The sequence below is a fragment of the Hemiscyllium ocellatum genome, chromosome 12 (genome assembly GCF_020745735.1).
Source record: "Hemiscyllium ocellatum isolate sHemOce1 chromosome 12, sHemOce1.pat.X.cur, whole genome shotgun sequence".
Lineage (NCBI taxonomy): Eukaryota > Metazoa > Chordata > Chondrichthyes > Orectolobiformes > Hemiscylliidae > Hemiscyllium > Hemiscyllium ocellatum.
Genome location: NC_083412.1, coordinates 43,188,638 through 43,212,666, shown reverse-complemented (window position 1 = coordinate 43,212,666; position 24,029 = coordinate 43,188,638). Strand labels below are relative to the sequence as shown.

The 24,029-nt window shown below is 39.2% G+C and overlaps 1 protein-coding gene across 2 annotated transcripts in view; it reads left to right on the top strand.

Moving 5' to 3' along the window:
• The window catches only part of LOC132821035 (zinc finger X-chromosomal protein-like), a 50,311-nt gene extending 38,149 nt beyond the window's left edge, over positions 1-12,162 (top strand). For both annotated transcript variants that reach the window (XM_060833525.1, XM_060833526.1), the window contains exons 9-10: positions 3,521-3,661; positions 9,658-12,162. In XM_060833525.1, coding sequence (XP_060689508.1) covers positions 3,521-3,661; positions 9,658-10,853 — 1,337 coding nt within the window. In that variant the 3' untranslated portion in view covers positions 10,854-12,162. The remainder of the gene's footprint in view (positions 1-3,520; positions 3,662-9,657) is intronic.
• The last annotated feature ends 11,867 nt before the right edge of the window (positions 12,163-24,029 follow it).

The window sequence follows — 24,029 nt, the reverse complement described above, 5'->3', positions numbered from 1 at the left end:
GCATCTGTAAGAAAGGGATACAAATTCCCTTTCTCCATCCCTACCCAACATTCCACTAATTACTACATGAAAACTTAGTCTGCAGATAGATAGATGAGGAGACTTTTTTCCTGGACTTTGCTTCAGGCTACTGAAATCAATAGTCTGCATTTAGTCTGTTTTGAAACTGCTAAAGTACGTTCCTACTCATTCAAGTCCCTAGAACATTCTGCTGCAAATGTGTTGCTGGTCAAAGCACAGCAGGTTAGGCAGCATCTCAGGAAGAGAGAATTCGACGTTTCGAGCATAAGCCCTTCATCAGGAATAAGAGAGAGAGCCAAGCAGGCTGAGATAAAAGGTAGGGAGGAGGGACTAGGGGGAGGGGCGATGGAGGTGGGATAGGTGGAAGGAGGTCAAGGTGAGGGTGATAGGCCGGAGTGGGGTGGGGGCGGAGAGGTCAGGAAGAGGATTGCAGGTTAGGAGGGCGGTCACCGCCCTCCTAACCTGCAATCCTCTTCCTGACCTCTCCGCCCCCACCCCACTCCGGCCTAACCCTCACCTTGACCTCCTTCCACCTATCCCACCTCCATCGCCCCTCCCCCTAGTCCCTCCTCCCTACCTTTTATCTCAGCCTGCTTGGCTCTCTCTCTTATTCCTGATGAAGGGCTTATGCTCGAAACGTCGAATTCTCTATTCCTGAGATGCTGCCTAACCTGCTGTGCTTTGACCAGCAACACATTTGCAGCTGTGATCTCCAGCATCTGCAGACCTCATTTTTTTTCCTAGAACATTCTGGCACAGTAGGACACTGGGGGTGAAGTGTGTCCAGTTTTACTTTGCTTCAGCTTTCTGCGCTTGGTGGGTGAGATCTTACAAACTAATGGAGGATCATGGCACACAGTAAATTAGAATAATGTACATGACATGTTATAATTTGAAAGTAGAAAAGAAAGCAATCTGTACTAAACTCAATCAAAAATTGAAGATCTCAAAAGCCTAATATGTAAATAAGGACAATGTCCTGAGTTTGGGTTCTAAGAAAGATTAATTGACCTGAAATATTGGCATATTTTCACTGTCCACAGATTTTGCCAAAGTTGCAGAGTAGTTCTAGCAATGCCTACTTTAATTTCAAAGTTTTGGGCAGGATAACTGTGCATTTTAAAATCGGAAGGCAAAATCAGGACCACAGGCCATATTTAGCTATGAAGATTAAGTCAAAAGATTTTACACAATGCTTACCAAGTCATCATTTTAGTTGCTGGAGTGTATTTTATCCTTTCAAGATCAAAATTGAATCTGACAGAGGTCAATTTCTGAAATTTGTTGATTTTTTTTTTGTTTTTTTATTTTGGCTTCTAGAATATGCACAAGAAGCACAGGTTATATTTTTAATTCTGAGTTAGGAACTGTAGCCAAATTCCGTGGATTAAATTAGTAATTCTAATATAATATACATATCTCTACACAAAAATTAATTTTTCTTTACTCTGTGTTTGAAACCCATAAATGTCTATTAATATTGCCCGTTGTCCTTGCATGAGCCAATAATATGTTAAAAGTTGTTGAACCATTGACAGTATCACAGGTGTCACCATGACTCAGTGGTGTCAGAAGATTATTCTTGAGTATGCAATCTATAAATATATACTCACCAACTGACATCACTAAAATTGGTTATTTGGTCATAATTGCATGGCACTTTGTTGTGATAAATTGGCAGCCAACATTTTGAGATTACAGTAATCTGCATGTGACCATGTATCAAAAATACCGCAGTGGCTCTAAAGCTCATGAGGTCGTGTAAGGTGCAGTGTAAATATGTTCTTCTTTATTACGACTAACTTAAACGTACTCTATTCAGCATTCAGTGCACTTACCAGTATCAATTACTGAATTGTAATTTGAAGTAGAATTTTTAAGGCAGTGATGGAGTGTATCTGTTAAAGCAACTTTCTGGGATTCCACCATGTTGGGTTTTCTAAGTGGAATGGTTCTGTTTTAATGGCCCTTGTGTTTCAACTTATATTTTAGAACTGATAAAATTAATATCCTGTACAGTTCTTCTGCTGTAAGACCAGAAGACATAGGCTGAATGGCCTAATTTCTGTTCCTGTCATGTCTGCTCTGCCATTCAGTCATGGCTGATGGTTTCAGGGCTTATGCTCGAAACGTCGAATTCCCTATTCCTGAGATGCTGCCTGGCCTGCTGTGCTTTGACCAGCAACACATTTTCAACCCCGGTTTCCTGATGAAGGGCTTATGCTCGAAACGTCGAATTCCCTATTCCTGAGATGCTGCCTGGCCTGCTGTGCTTTGACCAGCAACACATTTTCAGCCGGTTTCTCAACTGCATTCTCCCACTTTCTTCCTGTAACCTTTGATCCCCTTGATACTCACTCATTTTGTTAAAGTGAATTCGCTGTAACACAATTGACAAATTGGGGACACTTTTTCTAAAGTGCAAACTTCTAAAGTGTGTGTTAGCTGTAACATGATTACATCACCAATACTTTGAATGCTGTTTCTAAAATGTGATTTTTCTGTAATATGGTGTTGCGCAAGAATGCAACCATCACATTATAGAAGAATTACCTGTATACAAAGGAACCTCGATTATCCGAAGAACACGGACAGGGAATATTTTGTTCGAGTTAATTGAATACTGGATAACATAGTTAACCATCGGGACCTTGCGATCTTGTTCACATAATCTGAAACTCAGTTAATCGAATACTGGATAATCAAGGTTCTTCTGTACTGGTGCTGGCACAGCAGCAATGACATATTCAATGCTATCTTTTATATTTTAAAACATTAAACTAATGTAAAACTTATCAGTGGAATTGTTTACCTGTAAAATACATTGGAAATAAATACATTAAAATTTTACAATTTGCAGTTATGTGTCCTGAAATGAATGCGGAACATTCATATTTGTGTTAGGTTAAATAAAATATAGTAAGACACTGAATGGCAATTAGTACTAATCTTTGAACTGCAAAGGTCTATTTTAAAATCTTAATGTTATTGTATCCATGCTTTCATAGCTTCTTCCAACTTGTTGGAAGCATGTAGGGACTGTTTAACTTTTGCTTGTGACCAAACTTTCTTTCTAGGAGATTACCGTATGTACTCTGTCAAATTACAGAAGTATTTGCATCATCTTTGTCTATTTTCTCATCTCCTCCTTTCTTGTTACTTCATTTGTTTTTAAGGTAAAGATTAATTTGATCTTATACAATTAGAGGAATGGATTGTCTTTGGACTTGGTGTAAGAAATAAGTTAATTATGTAAAGCAGTTATGATTAGCTAGCTCCATAGTAGTTTTGGATCCATCTTGGATGAATTTCTTCAAATACAACTCTTTAAACAAAGGCCCAGGCATACATCTAGATAATAACGGCCAAATGTAACAAATGAAACATGTTTTAAAATTCTATGTAAATATAATATATTTTCAAAAAATCAATCAAGGTACCCAAATAGAATATGTAAATGAACAATAGAAATTGATCACAATGTTTTGTCCTTTCTCAGGTAACAGTTCTGAGACTGTAGAGAACAAGAATGGAACTGCCAGCCATCTTCTACAAGCAGATGGAACAGCTGAGCTTAACAGGCTGGCAAAACCAAAGTCGAGGAAAAGGAGGAGATTTGAAAGTAGACAGTATCAGACAGGTACAGAATGTTCCTCATTGATGCATATTCTGTGTTGGCTATGGAGGAACATTTTTATGGTGCTATTTAATGACTGGTTAATTTCAACTTAGCAAAACTGATGACTTTCCTGTTCACATACATCTTCAGGGAATATAACTTCTCTACATCAGCTGACATTACCTGTGATAGTTTCTTTGATATGTTTTTAACATTCGATGCACCAAGAACTATCATTCACAGGCAATATAACTGGGAAATTTGATCATTCATTTACACTTTTTTTTAGAAAAAACTTCCCTTTCATCCTGGTAAGAAAGTGCCTGATGCACACTCCAAACTCTGGCAGTGTGGCCAGTTGCTTATCATTGGGTGAAGGTTCTGCTTTATGCTGCACTTGTGGTTGTGCAGAATTGTGCTGAAAATCTACTTAATGTTAAAGAAGCTTGTAACATTGGCCATGAAGATAGAGTCAACTAATAATTAAATTCTCATATTCCAGAATTCGTTAAACAGGATTTGCACTGAGATTTCATTATCATTACAAATTTTGATTTCTACACCTGATACACAACCATCCACTAATTTTCCAATATAGTGGGCAGTTGCCACACTATTTTGAAAGCATCCACACTCATTTAATCATGGAATGGCAACAGCCATGTCTGGTTAATATATGCTAACTGCCTGGTATATCTAGGTGTAGTACTCATTTCATATTAGCAGATGCTGCTCCCTGTATCTTTTACTTTTTCATTACTTGTGTGGGTCCATTCACTGGAAAGTAGAGATTAAGAGCCATTCTCCTGTCTTTACCTGTTGCCTTGCATTGCTGTCACATTGCCATATGAATTAAAAGAGCCAATGACAAAAGCACATATGAAAACCAAGCATCATTGTGCTATTAATTATTGTGCTACAATGTCTTTATAAAACCAATATGAAGATGTTTGCCATTGCCTATTACAAATTATAGCTCAAATGTGGGTACATGTATATGAACAATTAGCAATCAAAAAACATAGTTGCATGAGAACTTGGCATGGATCATATTGCTTTATTAGGAAAAACATTGAGCAGTTTGCAACTGTACTATTTGGAATTGAGAAGAAGGAGATTTTATTGAAATGTAATGCTTTTTGGGGAATTTGATAAGATAGATCCTGATAGAAATGCTTTTTGTCGTGGGAGAGTTGAGAACAAGTTGGACGCAAGTTTAAAATTAAGGGTCTTCTAATTATAGAATCCCCACAGCATGGAAACAGGCCATTCAGCCCAACAAGTCCACAGCAACTCTCCAAACAGCACCCCACTAGACCTGTCCCTCTACCCTATCCCTGTTACCTTGCATTTCTCATGGCTGACACACCTAACCTGCACATTTGGAGCGGCTCAGTGGTTATCACTGCTGCCTCACAGTGCCAGGGACCCAGGTTCAATTCCTGCCCCCTGGGTAACTGTGTGGAGTTTGCACATTCTCCCTGTGTCTGCATGGGTTTTCTCCGAGTGCTCCGGTTTCCTCCCACAATCATGTGAAAGTTAGGTGAAGTGGTCATGCTAAATTGCCCATAGTCAGGGGTGAATATGGGGAATGGGTCTGGGTGGGTTGCTCTTTATGGTCAGCATGGACGGGTTGGACCAAAGGGTCTGTTTCCATGCTATACATCTCTATGACTCTATCCCTGAACACTGGACAATTTGGCATGGCAAAGCCACCTAACCTGCACATCTTTGTTCGGTGAGAGGGAACTGGAGCACCGGGAGGAAACCCACGCAGATGTGGGGAGAACATGCAAACTCCACACAGCCGATGCTGGAATAAAACCCGGGTCCCTGGCACTGTGAGGCAGCAGTGCTAACCACTGAGCCATCATGCCAAGATGGAAAAGAGGATTTTCTTCTCAGATGAATTTGCTTCCACAACAGTGAAAGAAGGGTGATTGAATGTATTTGAGGTTGAGTTAGACAAATTTTTGATTGACAGGGAGGGTTATGGAGGTGGTAGGAAGAACAGGGGAATAAAGTCCACAATCACATCAACCATACTCCTTTGAATGATGGAGAAGATTTAATGAATGGACTACTCCTATTCTTAAGATCTCGTTAACACTTGAGCAAAGATGCACTGAGCAGTTTTTTGATAGACGCAACAGTTCCATCAGCTTACTTCGCCTGATTCCAGATCCTGCGGGTGGTGCTATTAAGTCAGACCACCACCATTGGCTGCGAGACAATGTCCAGCTGATTTTTGCCATTCTGAAGTATCCTTCTCAAACCTGATAACCCTCCTGCGCCCATCATCTGCAAGGGCACGTCCAGTACATCAGCCATCAAACAGCAAATTAAGTGCCATGCTGGTCCCTCACTAGGCCACTGATTCTATGGGCTGAATTTTAGGTTTTTTTTGACCAAGTCTGTGAATTTGCATTGAGTTTTTAGGAGGGATATCTGCTACAAGACCTAGCATGCTTTCTTGCCATATCTTATTGAACTTGCTTCACTAACTACCTAACCTACCCTTATTGGCTCCTCATGTCCAACTCCAGATCCAGTTTACCAGATGCTATTTCCAGTGGCATCTTTTGTCCTGTCATCATCTTTAAAAGGCATTGTGCACCAAACACTGTCAGTTCTGAGCTGCCCTGCAAAGTTCCTGACATTTGTTCAGGGTATGCAGAGAGATGGAAATCAGCCTTTGGCTGTGCGGTTGGGGACCTGGAGGTCCTGCTGGGTAGTGTGGCGCAGACAGGGCTTCCTCTTCGCTCAGAACCTGGATTGGAGATGATGACATAAAACAATACCAAACTGGTGTGAGGTTGCCACCTGAATTAAAGCTGCCTCAGTCATCTGGATTAATGTGCAGTACTGTAGGTAGAAGGCCAGTGACCTTGTGTTGTAACTGTATTGGAACCGCTTGTTGGGACATGACTAGTTTTGGAGCACAGGTCTTCAGTTACTATTGCAGGATATTGTTAGGACCTGTAGTCTTTCAGTATCCGGTAGAGTGAATCAAATTCGTGTTGAAGCCTGGCATTAGTGATGCAAGGGTGGCACAATAGTTAGCATTGCTGCCTCACAGCACCAGGTCCAGTTCCAGTCTTGGATGACTGTTTGGAGTTTGCATATTCTCCCCTTATCTGCTTGGGTTTCTGCCAAGTGCACTGTTTTCCTCCCACAGGCCAAAGATGTGCAGGTTAGGTAGATTAGCCTTGGTAAATGTGGTGTTATAGGGACAGAGTAGAGGACTGGGTCTTAGTGGGATGCTCTTCAGAGATTCAATGCAGACTGGATGGACCAAATGGCCTCAATCTGCATTGTCAGGATTCTGTGACCTCCATGGTGCCTGGGATGGATCATCCATTTGACACATCAGGCTGTAGAAGGTTGAAAATACATCAGACTTATCTTTTGCACTGGTGTTGAGGATGGAAATATTTGTTGAGCCTCTAGTTCTGGTAGTTGTTTGCTTGTCCACAACATTCATAATTGGCAGGAGTACAAAGATTAAATCTGATCTTTTGGTTATGGGGTTGTTTAGCCCTGTCTATTAAATGCTGTTTCCATTGTGGCTGCGATAGGCACTTTTTTAAAGCTATGTCTGGTGCTTCTGCTGACATAACCTCCTGCATTTTTCATTTAACCAGTGTTGATCTCTCTGCTTTGTGATAATAGTGGAATGGGAAATGTGCCACTCCATGAGTTTACAAATTGTGGTTGAATATAATTCTGCTGCTAATGGCCCATGGCACTTTACTGATGCTCAGCTTTGAATTGTGACCCATTTAGTATGATGGGATGACAATGAAAGGATCTCCACAATGACCGTGTGGATTTTGCTCCTACTGATACTGTTTTGGTTGGATGCATCTGCGACAGGCAGATTGGTGAGGATGAGGTTTGATAGATTTTTCCTTCTTGTTGGTTTCCTTACCACTACCAAGAACCAGTCTAGCAGCTATGTTATTTTGGACTCCGCCAGCTCAGTCAGTAATTGTAGCCTAACGGTTTAGGATTTGGTGAGCATAGTCAGTACTTGGGCTATGGAGCTATTCTTGACTTTGAATTGCTGCCCCACCCATTCTTCAGCATTCTTCCATACGATTTCACCTTGGAATTAATACTGATGCAGCAGTGGGTATATTTTGTTATGGATGTATGTCAGTATGCTGCAATAAACAGGAGATTTATCTTTGATTTGATGATATGAAGGAGCCGATCTTGGACTGGTGTGGACAAAGTTAAAAATTGCACAACACCAGGTGATAGTCCAACAGGTTTATTTGGAAGTACTAGCTTTCGGAGTGCTGCTCCTTTATCAGGTAGCTGTGGGACAGGATCATAAGACACAAAGCTAGTGCTTCCAAATAAACTTGTTGGACGAAAACCAGGTGTTGTGATTTTAACTGTGATTTGATGGAATGAGATTTCATGGCTTCAGGAATCAATGTCTAGATCAGTTCCCTCTAAACTATATACCACTGCGTTGCTACCTTTGCTGGGTTGGTGGATCTATCTTGTGGTGAGACGGGGCATACCCTGGGATGCTGGTGTTCGTACCTAGAACTTTATCTATCAGGTATGATTCTAAGAGTATTACTGTGGTTTGACTAGTCTGGGAGAGTTGTCCCACAATCTTGACAGAAGGCTGTAGATGTTAGGAAAGTAGACTCTATGGGGTTGACAGGGATGTTTTTGCCACTGCAGTTTTCATTACTTAGGCCAGTGCCAGGTAGTTTTGCTAATTTCAGTTCATTCTTCAGACTTACTCGCACTTTGATATAACTGTGTGGCTTACAAGTGCATTTTCAACGACAGTTGAGGGTCAATTGCATCATTGTTGGTCTGGAGTCATGTATAGGCCAACTTCTTAATTGTTTGTAAAGTATCTGGGTTTTTAAATTTACATTCATATTTCCAAGTCATCAAGTGCTTTCTTTAAAACCATCATCCCTGTTCCACATCCTCCTTCACTCCAACCACCTTTTGATGCGCCACTGGCTTACATTGATGTGTGGATTCATTTGCCTTGGGTACTATCTGGTGGCACATTCAAATGAACAGTTTTTTTTCTACTTTGTTGACAGGCTGACCATTATACACAATAACTGTCAAAGGAATGTGCATCACAATCCATTTAATCCTGTCCAGACCTATAATTTACTTTCCAACAGAGGATTTTGGATTACAGTCAGGGATGGGATCTGTTACTTTTTAATCTCTCCCTCAGCTGAAGGGTATTAATGACAACTGCAGCACCATTCATATCTGTTTTGATTCGATCAGCTAACAAAACGTGCATTGATCAGAATTGTAGGGCACTATGCTCCTTATTAGTTGAAACATGAGGGAGGGCTACCTAAGAGCGTTTTTGAATACAGTTGCTTCCTGGGCCTAGTAGGAGAAGAATGGAGATTTTATTTTGAGTAAGTAATTTAATTTATTTTATTACATAGGACAGAGGTTTGGTTTGCAACCTTCTCATTTATGCTATTTTGAAGCTTATATAAAATGTAACATTTTAAGATCGTTGTTGAGATGCATGAAAGACAATTTAATTACAGAAAGTTATTCACTTTCTGTCTGTTGTGGGCAATAATGTAATGATAATGTCAATGAACTAATAATCCGGAACCCCAGCTAATATTCTAGCACCATGGGTTTGAATCCCACCATGACAGATTCAATAAAAACGTGGAATTAAAAATATAAACTAGCCTAAACAGCGGATTGTCATTTTTATAAAACTCTGGTTCACTAATGTCCTGCAGGGAAGGAAATCAGATGTCCTTACCTGGTCTGGCCTACGTGTGACTCCAGACCCAATAATGTTGATTTATAACTACCCTCTCAGCAATAAGTGCTGGCCAAGCCAGCAATGCTCATATCCTGTGAAAGAATAAAAAAAAAATAACTATGATATCCCTGGAAACCATTAAAAAGTAACAGCTGTACTAGTTTGATGTTACAGTAATAATTTGATGGTGAAGACTGATATTTTATTCTTCATTCTGTTGCAGCAATCATCATAGGGCCAGATGGGCATCCCATAACTGTTTATCCATGTATGATCTGTGGAAAAAAATTTAAATCCAGAGGTTTCCTGAAGCGACACATGAAAAATCATCCAGAGCAGCTGACCAAGAAAAAGTACCAGTGTACTGACTGTGATTACACTACTAACAAGAAAAACAGTTTACACAACCACCTGGAGAGTCACATGCTTATGAACAAAATGGAGAAGACGTATGAGTGCGATGAATGTGGCAAAGTGTTTTCTCATCCAGGAGCACTGGTTTCCCACAAATTGGTTCACCGTGAAAAAGGAGCCACAAAGATGCACAAATGCAAATTTTGTGAGTATGAGACTGCAGAACAAGGGCTTCTGAATCGTCACCTCTTGGCTGTGCATAGCAAGAATTTTCCACACATCTGTGTGGAGTGTGGCAAGGGATTTCGCCATCCTTCAGAGTTGAGGAAGCACATGCGAACCCACACTGGGGAGAAACCTTATCAGTGCCAGTACTGTGACTACAAATCTGCTGATGCCTCAAATCTGAAAACTCACATGAAGACAAAGCACAGCAAGGATCTACCATTCAAATGTGAGCATTGCTTGATGACATTCACGGATGCCAAAGAACTACAGAAACATGCCATCATGCATCAGGGACACAAGACCCACCAATGCACACATTGTGATCACAGAAGTTCCAACTCTAGTGATTTGAAGCGCCATATTATTTCAGTCCACACCAAGGACTATCCTCATAAGTGTGAAGTATGTGATAAAGGCTTTCATCGACCCTCTGAGCTTAAGAAACACATGTCCACTCACAAGGGTAAAAAACTGCACCAGTGTAGGCACTGTGACTTTAAAATTGCAGACCCCTTTGTTCTTAGTCGTCATATTCTTTCAGTTCATACCAAGGATTTGCCATTCAGATGTAAACGTTGCAAAAAGGGCTTTCGGCAACAGGTTGAACTTAAGAAGCATATGAAGACCCATAGTGGCAAAAAGGTTTACCAATGTGAGTACTGTGAATATAGCACTACTGATGCCTCAGGCTTTAAACGGCATGTTATTTCAATTCATACAAAGGACTATCCACATCGTTGTGATTATTGCAAGAAAGGTTTCCGAAGACCTTCGGAAAAGAACCAGCATATCTCTCGACATCATAAGGATGCAGTTTTGGTTGAGGGGTTACCATGAACTATTACCAAGTTAGGAAGCAGCTACTTCCAGTACATCCATTTAATGGTAAAGAATATTGTGTATATTTGTCATTAAAGACTTAAAAATTAAATTCACTTCAATAATTGAACTAACTTATCCCCTTTTCCAATTGTATTGTCATAGATTGAAGATCTAGTCTAAAATGCAAATTAATGTCCACAGACATAGAAATCCATTAAATGGACAGGTTTTGCGATATGGTGTCAGATCTTAAGATATGAATGTAATAAATTAGTTACAACAAATCAGCTACAGCTTTGGCTTCTGCCATTATATAATTATTGAATCCAAAATTAGCTATTTCTGAAACAATTTAGCTTCAGTTTAATTATTGATGGCAAATGTGGTCCTTTTATTAGTTTGTATCATTGCTCAGTTTTGTTAAAGTGCTACAGTTTATGTGCTTGCTTGCTTGCCTGTTTTCTGGCTGAAATTCATGTTATCAGCACATCCTCCTGTATTTTGAAATTTCATTTGGTGTTGGAATTGTAGTTATTTTTCCATCTGTGCGTCTGATGCTTCAGTGTATTATGGTAATGGTATGTTTTCAGCCCTTATCTGGATTTACATTTTTATTACAGTTTCATCTTTTAAAAAGAGGGGAAAAAAACTTCACTTGATGTAACCTTGGGACTAAAGGCCTTTGCCTAACTACATTTTACTTGTTCTTCCAGATGTGCTTCATTCCTCTGTGTCAAACGTGGTCTAGCAATGCATTGTTGTGGCAGGATTATTTCATCAAATTTACTTTTCCATATATAGTGTGTAAAAAAAAAAATGACATTGCTCATGTTTTTACAAGTGTACACATTTTTTCCAGAATTATATTTTGCCAATGTCTTTATCTTGTAAAAATAAAACAAATAGCGCTATATGTTTTTTAAAAAAAGTTCTGTGCTTTCTGTATACTGCAGCTTAATCTTAAAGCAGCAACTTAAAAGAAAATGTATGTATTAGTAGTATTTGTTCTGCATGAGCTGCAAAATCTATTTTAAAACAAATAACTCCAGATGTAGGGAAATGTTTTACATGATGTACCTCAGTCTGATCATAATGTGGAGAGGTGTTGAGGTATTGGGAAGGGGTGTTGCAGGGAATTGTGTGGTGAAAGAGAGGCTTTCTTTCTGACTAAATCTTTATAACATACAAAGTAAAAAGGATGTATATTTGATAACATTGAACAACCACTGTTGATAATCTTCTGAAATAGCCTTCAAATAGTTTATTCGTTTGAGAAACTTGATAAAATTGGATGGTTAAAACAATAAAATTGCAGTATAATTGAGGATTTTCGGTATAACTTTTTTGAGCTTCAAGGTGATGTCCTGCTTCTAATTTCTACAGCATCCTGTAAGGTTTGAAATGCAATGAGTTGGCTTCATTTGTATGTCAGCAAAGTATGAATGGTATGCAAATGAAAGGAAATTTCAAATTGAAGAATTGAAAATTATATCATAATGTAACTGGCAAAACTCATAATTCTGCTACATGTTTTCAATGCATAAGCATTTTGTTTTGCTGAAAATGGGAGAACATACATTATTTTTTAAAAAGCATGATATAAGACAACATTCCATTTACATAAAGGACTTTTTTAAAAGCCATATTCAAAATTCTTCAGAAAACAGTTCATTTAAAATCACTCCAGAAAGAGTTAGCCTATGAGAAGTATTTAATAAAATGCAGTTTTTAAAAGCTTTAACCTTTGCAATTTAACTTCACCCCCCCCTTTCCTTCCTTATCACAAAATAGTGTAAACTCTTAATTATTTGAAATCTGCTTGAAAACATAGATTTTGCAGTGCATTGAATTAGACACTACTTAGTCGTTATATAAATATTCTACTGTATTATTTAGCTAACTTCAGCCCCTGTCATTCCTTTTTAATGTGAACTCCATATTGCAACAATCTCCATTCTCATTTTTGAACTTTTGTAAGGAAATATTTAGTGCTGTAATATCCACTATATGCCATATGAAACTTAGTTGAATTACTGTCTTGTCAGAAACATGTATGATATTACATTTGCTATTTTGATACTAGGAACCTTTGGAAGTTCCTTTAGAACTGTACATGACAGCAGATGCTATGCTGTTGGTTGAGCTTAAGCACTCCTCATTGTATTTGTAGTGCCAGAGGCTATGGTCCAGACCATCTTCGCAACTGCCTGCACTGCTCCAATTTAATACTATTTTCAGAATAATGGAAAATTGATGAAGGGGAATTAAGAGAAATTGTACATGTGTAAAATTTTATTTTAAAAATGAAAGACATACTGTATTAGAAATGTTAATAGTTGATTATTGTGCAGACATAATTACTCTATGAGAATAAGTTCCTTAGGTGTTAATCAATTAATTTGTTTCATGGATTAAATCCATTTTTTGGCAGTTGAGGAAAACTTTTGAATGGGTGCAGCATTTTTTTAAACTGAGATACAATATAGAGTGTTCAACAAAATGCCAGCTGATTTGAAAAGAAAGTTTTATGTCCCTGTGCCTGTAAGCAAAACCATCCTTTGTGATATTATTGTACTTAGCAATGTACTTCATTTAATCTTTAAACAAATAAAATTCAGATTATTTTCCTTTGCATTATTTACTGAATTTTCCCCACTGTTCTGTAACTACATTGGTAGTAAATATACTGTTCACTGGTAGTTAATACATATCTGTACAGATTTTTAATAGCTAATAAATATTTGGGATTATAAGTAGTAGCCAAATATAGTCTTTACAATAAACTTTTATAGGTTTGCCATCTCTTAAATGTATTCTTGATAGGCTATTACATTGTCCTTACATTCTTAGAACATTAATTTCAATGCTGCAACCAAGGCAAAGATTTCCTGCAGACAGCTGGGATCAGCAGTTTCAAATAAACATTTACTGGAGAGAGAAAAACAACCTAGACATGAAATTTGAACAAGACAAATAACCACCAGAGGAACTAGTGGACAGAGCCTTCACAGCTAATGCAGTGTGTCATGGTTGAGCAGCATAATGGTCTGTACCATAGTTCCTTACATGCCTAATAGTTAATTCAGCTATTACCAGTGCAGTTTGGGATTCCAAGTAAAAATGTACCCCTCCCTCAATATCTGACAATATTGGCTATCTTGCAGGATGTCTAAGTTGCTTTGTGTTTGGAATGGTGGATAAAAGAAACCAAAAACAAAATACCTTGGGTGTAGTTCTTATACTAGCGCATTTGGTTTTTTGTGACAAAGGAAAAAAACAAACATGAGAAAGGCAACTCTGGAAATAAAGGCATGCTGAATAATATGAGCTGTCACTATTGTATAAATATGCAGGTGAGTAGCATCTGGAATGTCAATAATTTGACTCTGGGATACCAAGCTAAACATAATACAATCCAGCGGTAAATCTTGGAAAGATGTATAAAATCATTTATGTACTAGGGCGATGAACTTAGTCTACATCCACTGGTGTATATACCATGACAACATGAAGTCAGAAACACAGAAGGTGAGTGAACAGATCATTTTTTTTAATGTAGCATACATAAAATAGCTAAGTTGATTATTTGTCAGTAATTCTTCACTGTGTCATTGCTTAGAACTTCCAAACTTCCTCACCTTGTTTCCTGTTGAAGCTCCGTATCCCTCCTGTGTCAATTTTAAGATTCTCATCTTCAGATATCACCACATCAAGCCACTCATCCTTATTATTTCATCCTCCTTTGTGTCTCCACATTGACCTTTACTGCCTTAATAACAAGCTCTCTCCCACTGATCCTTCTACTCTAATACTGTTGACACTCCACTTCTGCCTCAAACTGCAAACCACTGTTTATTTTACTTGAAAATTTTCCCTGCTGCTTTTAAAAAATCAGCAAAATGCAATTATTTTGCTACTTTGCACATTTCTCTCCAGTGTTCTTAAGCCAAGATTTATTTCTGTCCATTTTCTTGTGAAGCATATGAAGATGATCTCCTTGTCCATAAATGATTTACTAGCTCTAAAATACAAAATATTAAAGTTTTGAATATGTCTGCAAAGTAACTTTATGTTTGGAATATCTAGAACAATATGTAAAGCTCGACACTGAGAATCCTGAAATTTGTTCTTGGGGCTAATAACAGAGCTGAAGACTTCCAATAAGTCATGACCAGGATCTCCCAGATTTCATTAAATATATCAAGCTCAGAAATATAGAACTGACAGCAAAAAAGAGCCTTTTGCAGATATGCGAGAACTTAGTGTTTGCAGGACATTTTTCTGTTCATCAGTGGGAAAATTACTGAAGTCAAAAAAACCCCCAGAAAACTATTTTAGCAGCAAAGTAAGTAAAATGCCATTTTTTTTGTTCCAAAACAAGATAAAGCATGAAGTTTGCAACTTTTTGTCGTCATTTGTTCAAACGTCACAATATTCTCAGGGCTGCTTAGCAAATTCAACATGTTACATATCAAACTTTGCACTGATTAACATATCCACATTAGCTGCAATGTTGCTTTAAAGCTATTTTATCCACCAAAAATATAAGCAATGGAAACTATGAAAGAATTATCTGAAATAGCTCCACAGAGGCTGGTATCCCATCACCAAGTCTCCCATTATTTCCATGTGGAATGTGCTTAACACTGAGCCAGCTCTTGAGTGAACAGGCTGTCTGGTCCTTCTGTTTATTTTTTTCTCTCCTGTTTGTTCTTTTTTCTCTTCTTTTTTCCCCACTTTTTACCCCCACACTGTTGCCTAATTGCGGTAGTGTTTATTTTTTCCCCAGCACCCATGTTGTGTGCATGCAGGTTTGAGACACAGTGAAAGACACAAGGTGTACGAATCTTTATTCAATTTCCACCACCAGGAAGATAGGAAAACACCCGAGTGGCCAGTGACGAGCAGTGCCTTAACCCTTTTATTTTTTTCTCTGAGACCTTCTAGGAGGAGACTCCTTGCACACACTCACACTGATCCAGCACTCAAGATAGGAAAACACCCAAGTGGTCCAGTGACAAGCAGTGCCCTTTACATCAAAGGGCAATGCTGTGTGAACACTCCTGTTTATTTTTTTTAATTAACCCCTACACTACCGTCTAACTGTGGTGATGCTTATTTTTCCCCAGCACCCATGGTGTGTGTGTGTGTGTGTAGGTGTGAGACACAGAGACACAAAGTTATTTGTGCACTTTGTGTCTCTAACTGTGTCACACCTACACACGCACCACTGCAGTTAGACGGTAGTGTAGGGGTTAATTTTTTAAAAAAATAAACAGGAGTGTTCACACAGCATTGCCTTTTGATGTAAAGGGCACTGCTTGTCACTGGACCACTTGGGTGTTTTCCTATCTTGAGTGCTGGATCAGTGTGAGTGTGTGCAAGGAGTCTCCTCCTAGAAGGTCTCAGAGAAAAAAATAAAAGAAGGGTTAAGGCACTGCTCGTCACTGGCCACTCGGGTGTTTTCCTATCTTCCTGGTGGTGGAAATTGAATTGAACTCAACTCTACCTCTGATACAGGCAGCACGTGAAGCACAATAGCTCACCGTCTATTCATTCTCTTCAGGTGGCAAAGGCAGCAACATCTGCCATGTTAATCTCAGATTCCCAGGTATCTTCAATGTTTGACAGAGAGGGAGAGCCAGCGGTTTCCGAAACAGTCAGAAATGTTGCAGATGAGCCAGGTGTGCTTTGTTCCTGTACCATTTGCAAGTTTGCAACTTTCGTATGGTCCATGTGCTTGTTCCGGACTGTCAGACGTACCTGAGTACCATATATCATTGGACTTGACATTGTGTTACCCAGCCTGAGTAACAGGCATGATTAATTCCTATGGTTACTACACTATACTTCGTACCCTGAAGTCAACTGTCTTGCTTAACAGAGTCTTGTGTCTGGTGTTGGTAACCCTGATGCTGTTTCACACTCCCCCCAGGCTCAGAAAGATCTGATTTAACCTGGTATGGAGTATTCTCCCCATTAGCAACTCTGCTTGAGTTATCCCTGTAGTTGTATGAGGGGTAGTCCTTTCATCAGAAAGGAACTGGGACAGTTTGGTATCTATTGAAGCTGCAGGTTGTTTATTTTAAGTCTGCCTTCAACATTTGGCTGCTCTTTCTGCCAGACCATTGGCTGACAGATGATATGGAGTTGTCCTTATATTGTTGAATACCATTCAATTTTAGGAAATACACAAATTCTCTGCTTGTAAATGATGGCCCATTATCTGTGATCAACACTTCTGGGAGTCCATGTATTGCAAAAGATGTGCAGTTTTACTGTTGTCCCCACAGTTGACGAATGAATTCTATGCATGTTCAGCCACTTTGACTGGGTGCCTATAATGACTAGGAACATTGAGTCAATGAAATGATTTGCATATTCAAAGTGTAACCGAGTCCAGAGTTTACCCGGCTGTCTCCACGAATGTGGGGTAGCAGCTGGCTGTAATTTCTGTCCTTGTGGGTATTCATAGCACTGCCCCACCATAGTGGCAGTGTCTGCATCTATTTTAGCTACCAGACATAATATCTCACCAACATCTTCATTTTGGAAACCCCCTCGATGACCTGGTGGAGTTCAGCCAGTATTTGGCGGTGACCTTTGCTCAGGACAATCACTCTAGCTCCACATAATAATATGCCATCCTCTGCTGTGATTTGGTCTCTCCAGGTCCAAAAAGATTTCGATTCTGGTTGCAATGGGTTTTTGGTTTGGCGATCTGGGAAAGACCTTGTAAAATGTTCTCCATCGTCCACTGAAAAATTGATGATACTCCAAATAGCAGTCTCTTATATTAGTACAAACTTATGAGTATTAATTATAAAATACTTCTGGGAATCCTCATCTAGTCACAATTGCAATTATGTATGGCTGTGTCTATTTTTGTGAAGGACGGCCCCTGCCAGCTTTGTGTAGAAATCCTTGATGTAAGGGATTCAGTTTTATCCAGCTGCAAAGAGCAGTTTACCATTTGTTTAAACTCCCCATGAAGGTGAATTGATCTATTGGACTTCACAATTGGTACAGCCTGTGCTGCCTATTCTGCAAACGGGATTGGTTTGATGATTCCTTTGCTGTCCAGCCTCCTGATTTCAGCCTAGACCTTTGGCTTACATGCAATAGTAACTTGGCGGGCCTCTCAGAATCGTGGGATTGCTTCCTAGTCTACATGTAAGGTGGCCTTGGCTCCTTTGATAATCCCTAGACCTTACTGAAAAAATGTCCAGGTTCTTAATCAGGCAGCCATGTTCAAATCTCAAAACATTGACCCAATCAAGATGAATCTCAACCACTTTCACTCCATCAGGCTTGGGTCCAAGCCTTTTACTACAATCAAGGGTAAATGGTCCCGTAGGAGACCAGAACCAAAGTTGTCATTTTAATCTGTCAGGATTCCATGTTATAGGTTCCCAGTCTGGCCAACATAGAGGTGTACAGCACAGAAACTGACCCTTCAGTCCAATTCATCCAGGTCGACCAGATATCCCAACCCAATCTAGTTCCACCTGCCAGCACCCAGCCCATATCCCTCCATACACTTCCTATTAATATACCCATCCAGATGCCTTTTAAATGTTGCAATTTTATAAACCCCTATAAGGTCATCGGAGGATACTAATAGGTACCTTTTGTCAGAAAGAGCAAAGGCACTTTAAGCTTTTGCAACGCCGAACATTTGTGCAAACTTAAGTTTTGGAGTTCAGACCAAATCTTGTTAAAGATTGGTTTTGTGATCATGATATCAGCCTCAATTACAACCAGATGACCATTTAACCAGATGTTTATTTTGATTGGTTCTAATTTGAATGTTACTAAGTAATTTAACTGTTCTAAATCAGATATAGGTAGACTTTCCAGGGTGTACATTTTCCTGCATACCAGCCCAAGACTTCTCTTTCTTAATTTAGGTCTAGTGAGGCTCTCACTGTCTCAAGTCCACATTCTGGCAGCAACCATAGTGGCTTCCTGCCCTTGATCATGAAGAAAATTTTAGCTGTTTGGCTGAAGCTTAGCTTTGTTTTGGGGTTTTGCTGTGAACTGACCTAAAGTTCCTCTATTCAGGATACATCCTGAGTGAGGCTATGCATTTGCCTACACTTAAATGTTCCCCAAAGTCAGTCAGACTGGCAAGGCGACTTGCATACTCCACTTAGAGTCATAGAGTCCTAAAGTCATACAGCATGGAAACAGACCCTTTGGTCCAACCAGTCCAGCGAACATAATCCCAAACTAACCTAGTCCCACCTGTCTGCTCCTGGTCCATATTCCTCCAAACCTTTCCTATTCATGTATCATGTCTGTACCCATATCCACCACTTTCTCAGGAAGTTCGTTCCACATGTGAACTACCCTTTGTGTAAGAAATTTGCCTCATATCTTTTTTAAATCTCTCTTTTGCTGAAATTTCCAATGATAAAGCCAGTTGTCATAGCTGTTTGAAGTCAAATTGAGCTCCAGTTAATATTCATTTTTGCATGGGTACATTATTAATCCTACATACCAAATAGTGTCTCAGCATTTCACTTTAGGGTTAAACCAAAGTCACATGCCTCTACCAATTGTCTTAACCTAGTCACAATCCTGATATGTATTCCACAGTTCACAAGTTGCCTAGTAAAATGGATAGCCTTTCAGAACTAGAGGAGGTTTGGTGTTGTAATATTCCTTAACTAAATCAGTCAACACTTGAATGGTTTTAATATCTGATACCTCATGGAAAGTTAGATTCCAAAATAGCTGTGCGTCCACAAGCTGTCAGGAGAGTTACTTGTTGCTTGTCATTTGCCCCAAAAAATTGCATTCTTTCCACTTGGCCCAGTTTTCGACAGCAGGATTGAATAAGTCAAGTGCCCAAATAATTGCATGATACCAGAAATGCAATGCAAAGATGACTACTGTGAGTTATATCTTCAGGGTTGTGCTTTTCTCTCAGCGCCACTGAAATAACTCCACAGAGGCTGGCATCCTATCACCAAGTCATCCTTTATTTACATGTGGGTGTCCTTGACACTGATCCAGCTCCCTCCATGCCAGCTCTGAGTGAATAGGATGTGTGACGCTCCTTATCTGTCAGCCAGGGTTCCCTGACTGGACCAGGATAACAGCTCCAACCAGGGAACTCATATTCTGTGACATTCCCCTGGCTGATCTCATTACAATCACTACATTATCCTATTATTAAAGTCTAATGTTCTTTAAAGAAGATTGTCTGTTTAATCATGTTTCAGTATTCCGAAACATTAACATGTTTTTTTTCCCACAGATGCTGCGAAACCTGATGAGGTTTTCCAGCAATTTTTGTTTTTATTTCTGATTTTTAGTATCCACAGTTCTGTGGATTTTTTTAAAACACTTACTGAAGACATGCTGCACCCAGACTACTTTTCCAATAGCTAAAGGGCTGTAGAAGTCAAAAGTAGTAACAAGTGTGAGTGATCAGATCAAAGGAAAACCACATAAAGCTAAATATCATTTCGTTAAAGCTGCCAGGTCATTGCCAGAGCTGATAACTCCTGCACATAAAGCAGCCTTAAATTTTACCAACACAGCAAAGAGCTAAGTGATAATCAGTCCCAGCGGTTAACCTTTCCCTCAACAAATGCAACCGTTCATTGCCAATTACCACAATAACAACATTCATCATGGCACTATTTCTCACAGAAATCATGTTGCCACAGGAATCTACAGGCAACTTAGCAATAGTATTCAGACATAATCCCATTTCACCATAGAATAAGGCTCACAGCTTCTCCAAGATAATGCTGACATTCCAAAATATTAAGTGAAACTAATATCTGGAAGTCTTGTCTCCAGTTTGAACATCCCCATATTCACTGATAGTAAAAGGGGCAAGGCATAAATCATACATGAGGGGAACCCAGATTTAGCTGGCATTCAAAATTAGTGCCAAACAAATGTACAGTCTGCCTCTATCAGAGAGGTAAAGTTATTTACATTGTGAACATTATTTAAATATACAGCCCTCTACAAAACTTCTTAATTTCATCAATATGAGGTTAAAAAGAAATATGGTCCAGTATTTTTGTTGTCATACATCTGAGGACTGGTGATATGTCATTTTTATTGCTTGACTGGTTTCCACAACTTACAATTATCCTCTAGTAAACATACATTTATAGTTTAATTGATAGATCAAAAATGTTTTTAAGGGATTAATGACTTGAGGTTTTTTTACAATGTTTTTAATGGTCTTTCATGAATGGGAGTTGATTTACCTTTATTGTTATAACCGATATACAGAATGTTATTTCTGCTATTGATGGACACTAGTGGAGTGGCATAGTGGATGTAGACAAAGCATGGTGGGTGAGTTGGTAGTATTTGCCGTTATGTTAAAGTTGAGGTTTTAAGCATGAGTGGAAGGTATGAGGTAGCAGCAGGACTGGAAGGTGGCATAAGGGCAAGACAGAGCTGAAAATGTGTTGCTGGAAAAGCGCAGCAGGTCAGGCAGCATCCAAGGAACAGGAGATTCGACATTTTGGGCATAAGCCCTTCTTCAGGATTCCTGAAGAAGGGCTTATGCCCTAAACGTTGAATCTCCTGTTCCTTGGATGCTGCTTGACCTGCTGCGCTTTTCCAGCAACACATTTTCAGCTCTGATCTCCAGCATCTGCAGTCCTCACTTTCTCCCATAAGGGCAAGACAACCTATAGTATGAGTAAGTAACTAGGATATAGTCCCATTGAAGTCAAGCAGGCCTTTTAAACAGCTGATCTTGACTCTGTAATCCTTGCAATTACCTCCAATCTGCATATTGGGACAGTGGGCCCAATTCTATCCTTAAAACAAAGATCGTGCTATATAGGGAAGTTTATCCAGAGGCAAGTGCAGCAAGCTGGGAAATTTTCTAATCCGCACTATCTCTGAAGCCAAAATCTGAGCCTATTTGCACAATAAGTATATCGTGACTGACTTGTTTTTTCTAATATGTAACAGTGCAATCATTTTGTTCATGTGTGACTTTTCTGGGGCTATTTATATCAAGTAATTTGCATGCTTGTGACCTCTGATTTTATTGTGGTTCTGTTCGCCGAGCTGGGAATTTGTCTTGCAGATATTTCGTCCCCTGTCGAGGTGACATCCTCAGTGCTTGGGAGCCTCCTGTGAAGGCATAATGCCGGAGGAAAAATCACAGAAGCGCTTCACAGGAGACTCCCAAGCACTGAGGATGTCACCTGGACAGGGGACGAAACGTCTGCAGCACAAATTCCCAGCTCTGCGAACAGAACCACAACAACGAGCACCTGAGCTGCAATCTTCTCCCAAACTTTGAACTCTGATTTTCTATAAATAAAGGTTTTTGACAGTAGCCATTTTACAAACTACATGTCAATCTTTATAGTGGAAATCTATGCCATAACAGCTCCCAAGTTGCATGAAGATGTATTTATTTAGCTGATAAGATTTTTAAAAAGTTGTATTTCTCTGCAGGTAATTTAAAAATCACTTCATTGTATAAGCATTTCTAAGAAAGCAACGAAAGAACTTTAAAGATCTTGTTCCATATCCTTTCAGTTGGGATTTCTATTCCATCTTAACTTACACAGCCCAGATTTCTTATTCACAGTTTACGTAAAACAAATGTGTAGGTTTTCCATGTATTGAGTAATTATTTTATTGATACATTTGTGGTTGAACTTTCCATTTTTTTTCTCTTAAGAATGATTCATGATTTTATTTCTAAATTTGAAAAGAAAAATCAATCAAGATATTAGCCTTGCTTCAGTGATTGTCGTCTCTTTTTGAATCAGAATGCTTGTGTCCCACTACAGAAACTTGAGCTCATAATATGTGCTGACTTTTTATTAGGGTACGGTGGCAGTGTTAAATTGTGATTCACTTGAGGTGTTAAACTATGGCCTTGTAGACCCTCTCAAACAGCGTAGCCTCTTTTTTTACATAGTTATTGTGATCAGGAGGCAGCACCTTGATTTATAGTCAACTTCAGGGTTAACATATCTGTAACTCATATAAAAGGCTGCTATGATTCCTATAGAGACCTGTAACTTTTGAAAGGAAATTCCAAGTTCTACTTTGATAGCTGAAAGAATAACAGGTCAGGATTACACTTTTAAAACTAACTTTATCCTCTTAGACTTGACGCACATCATGCACACCATTGAATTACAACTTACCATAAATAGTCCATAGTTGCTTGCGGTTTCCAATGGGTTCCCATTTTCCCGCAGTCCCACAAAATATTTTCAAGTAACAGTCTCCAGGTACTTTTGCTGAGATGTTGAGAGTTAGAAATCCACCTACAGCAGTAAAGCCTGTTCCAATGATCCTTATTCCCCTGCCCATATCAGAATAAACCTCCAGTAATCTGTCAAAGGGTGCATGTCATCGGTGAATGGCTACCTCCTTCCTGGATCTGGTTGTGGTAGCTCAGAAAGTTTAGCAGCCTTTTCTCTCTGCTTCTCGCACAGAGCTGCTATCCATTGCTGACATTCATTAGCTTTCAGGGAAATGTATAATCTGAACTCAAAAATAACTTTCTCTGTCCTCTTTCCCATAACAACGTGAAACACATTAATCTTGCATCCAAGTAGAGATGCTAAGTGGTTATAGGTAATCTCAAATCATCTTTCCTCCGAGATTTCCTAATCAATGTGTACAAAGATGTTATGACCCTCCTCCAGAGCAGGTGGGACTTAAATCTGGCCTCCTAGATCAAAGAGCCACTAACATTACATCATAAGAGCCCTAATTTGTTTTTTTTAATCACAATGTATAGGTGTCTCTGGCCAGGCCAGCCCAATTCATCTTAGAGATATTTTTAATTAAACTGTTCAGAAATGTTAAGACACTGTTCTAGAGCAGGCAGGACTTGAACCTGGGCCTCTAAGCTCAGAGGTAGGGACATTACCACTGTGCCGAATGAGCCCTCAATTCATCTTAGATGCAGTTTCACAACAACACAAGTATTATGCCGTGTAACAGCCATTGTAGATATTGACTAATCAACCTGCGAAGAGCTGCTATTACTTCTGGACTAGGTGTTATTTGATCTTGGGCATTCTGGCCTGGAGGTAAGGAAGCTGCCACTGCACCACAAGAGCCTGCCAACTCAACTTAGATTTTTCATCTAATTTCAATCTGTAAGATTCTGTTTTGAAACTGCATGGATCCCATTTCTACATTTTGTCAACTTGTTCAGACGTGTTT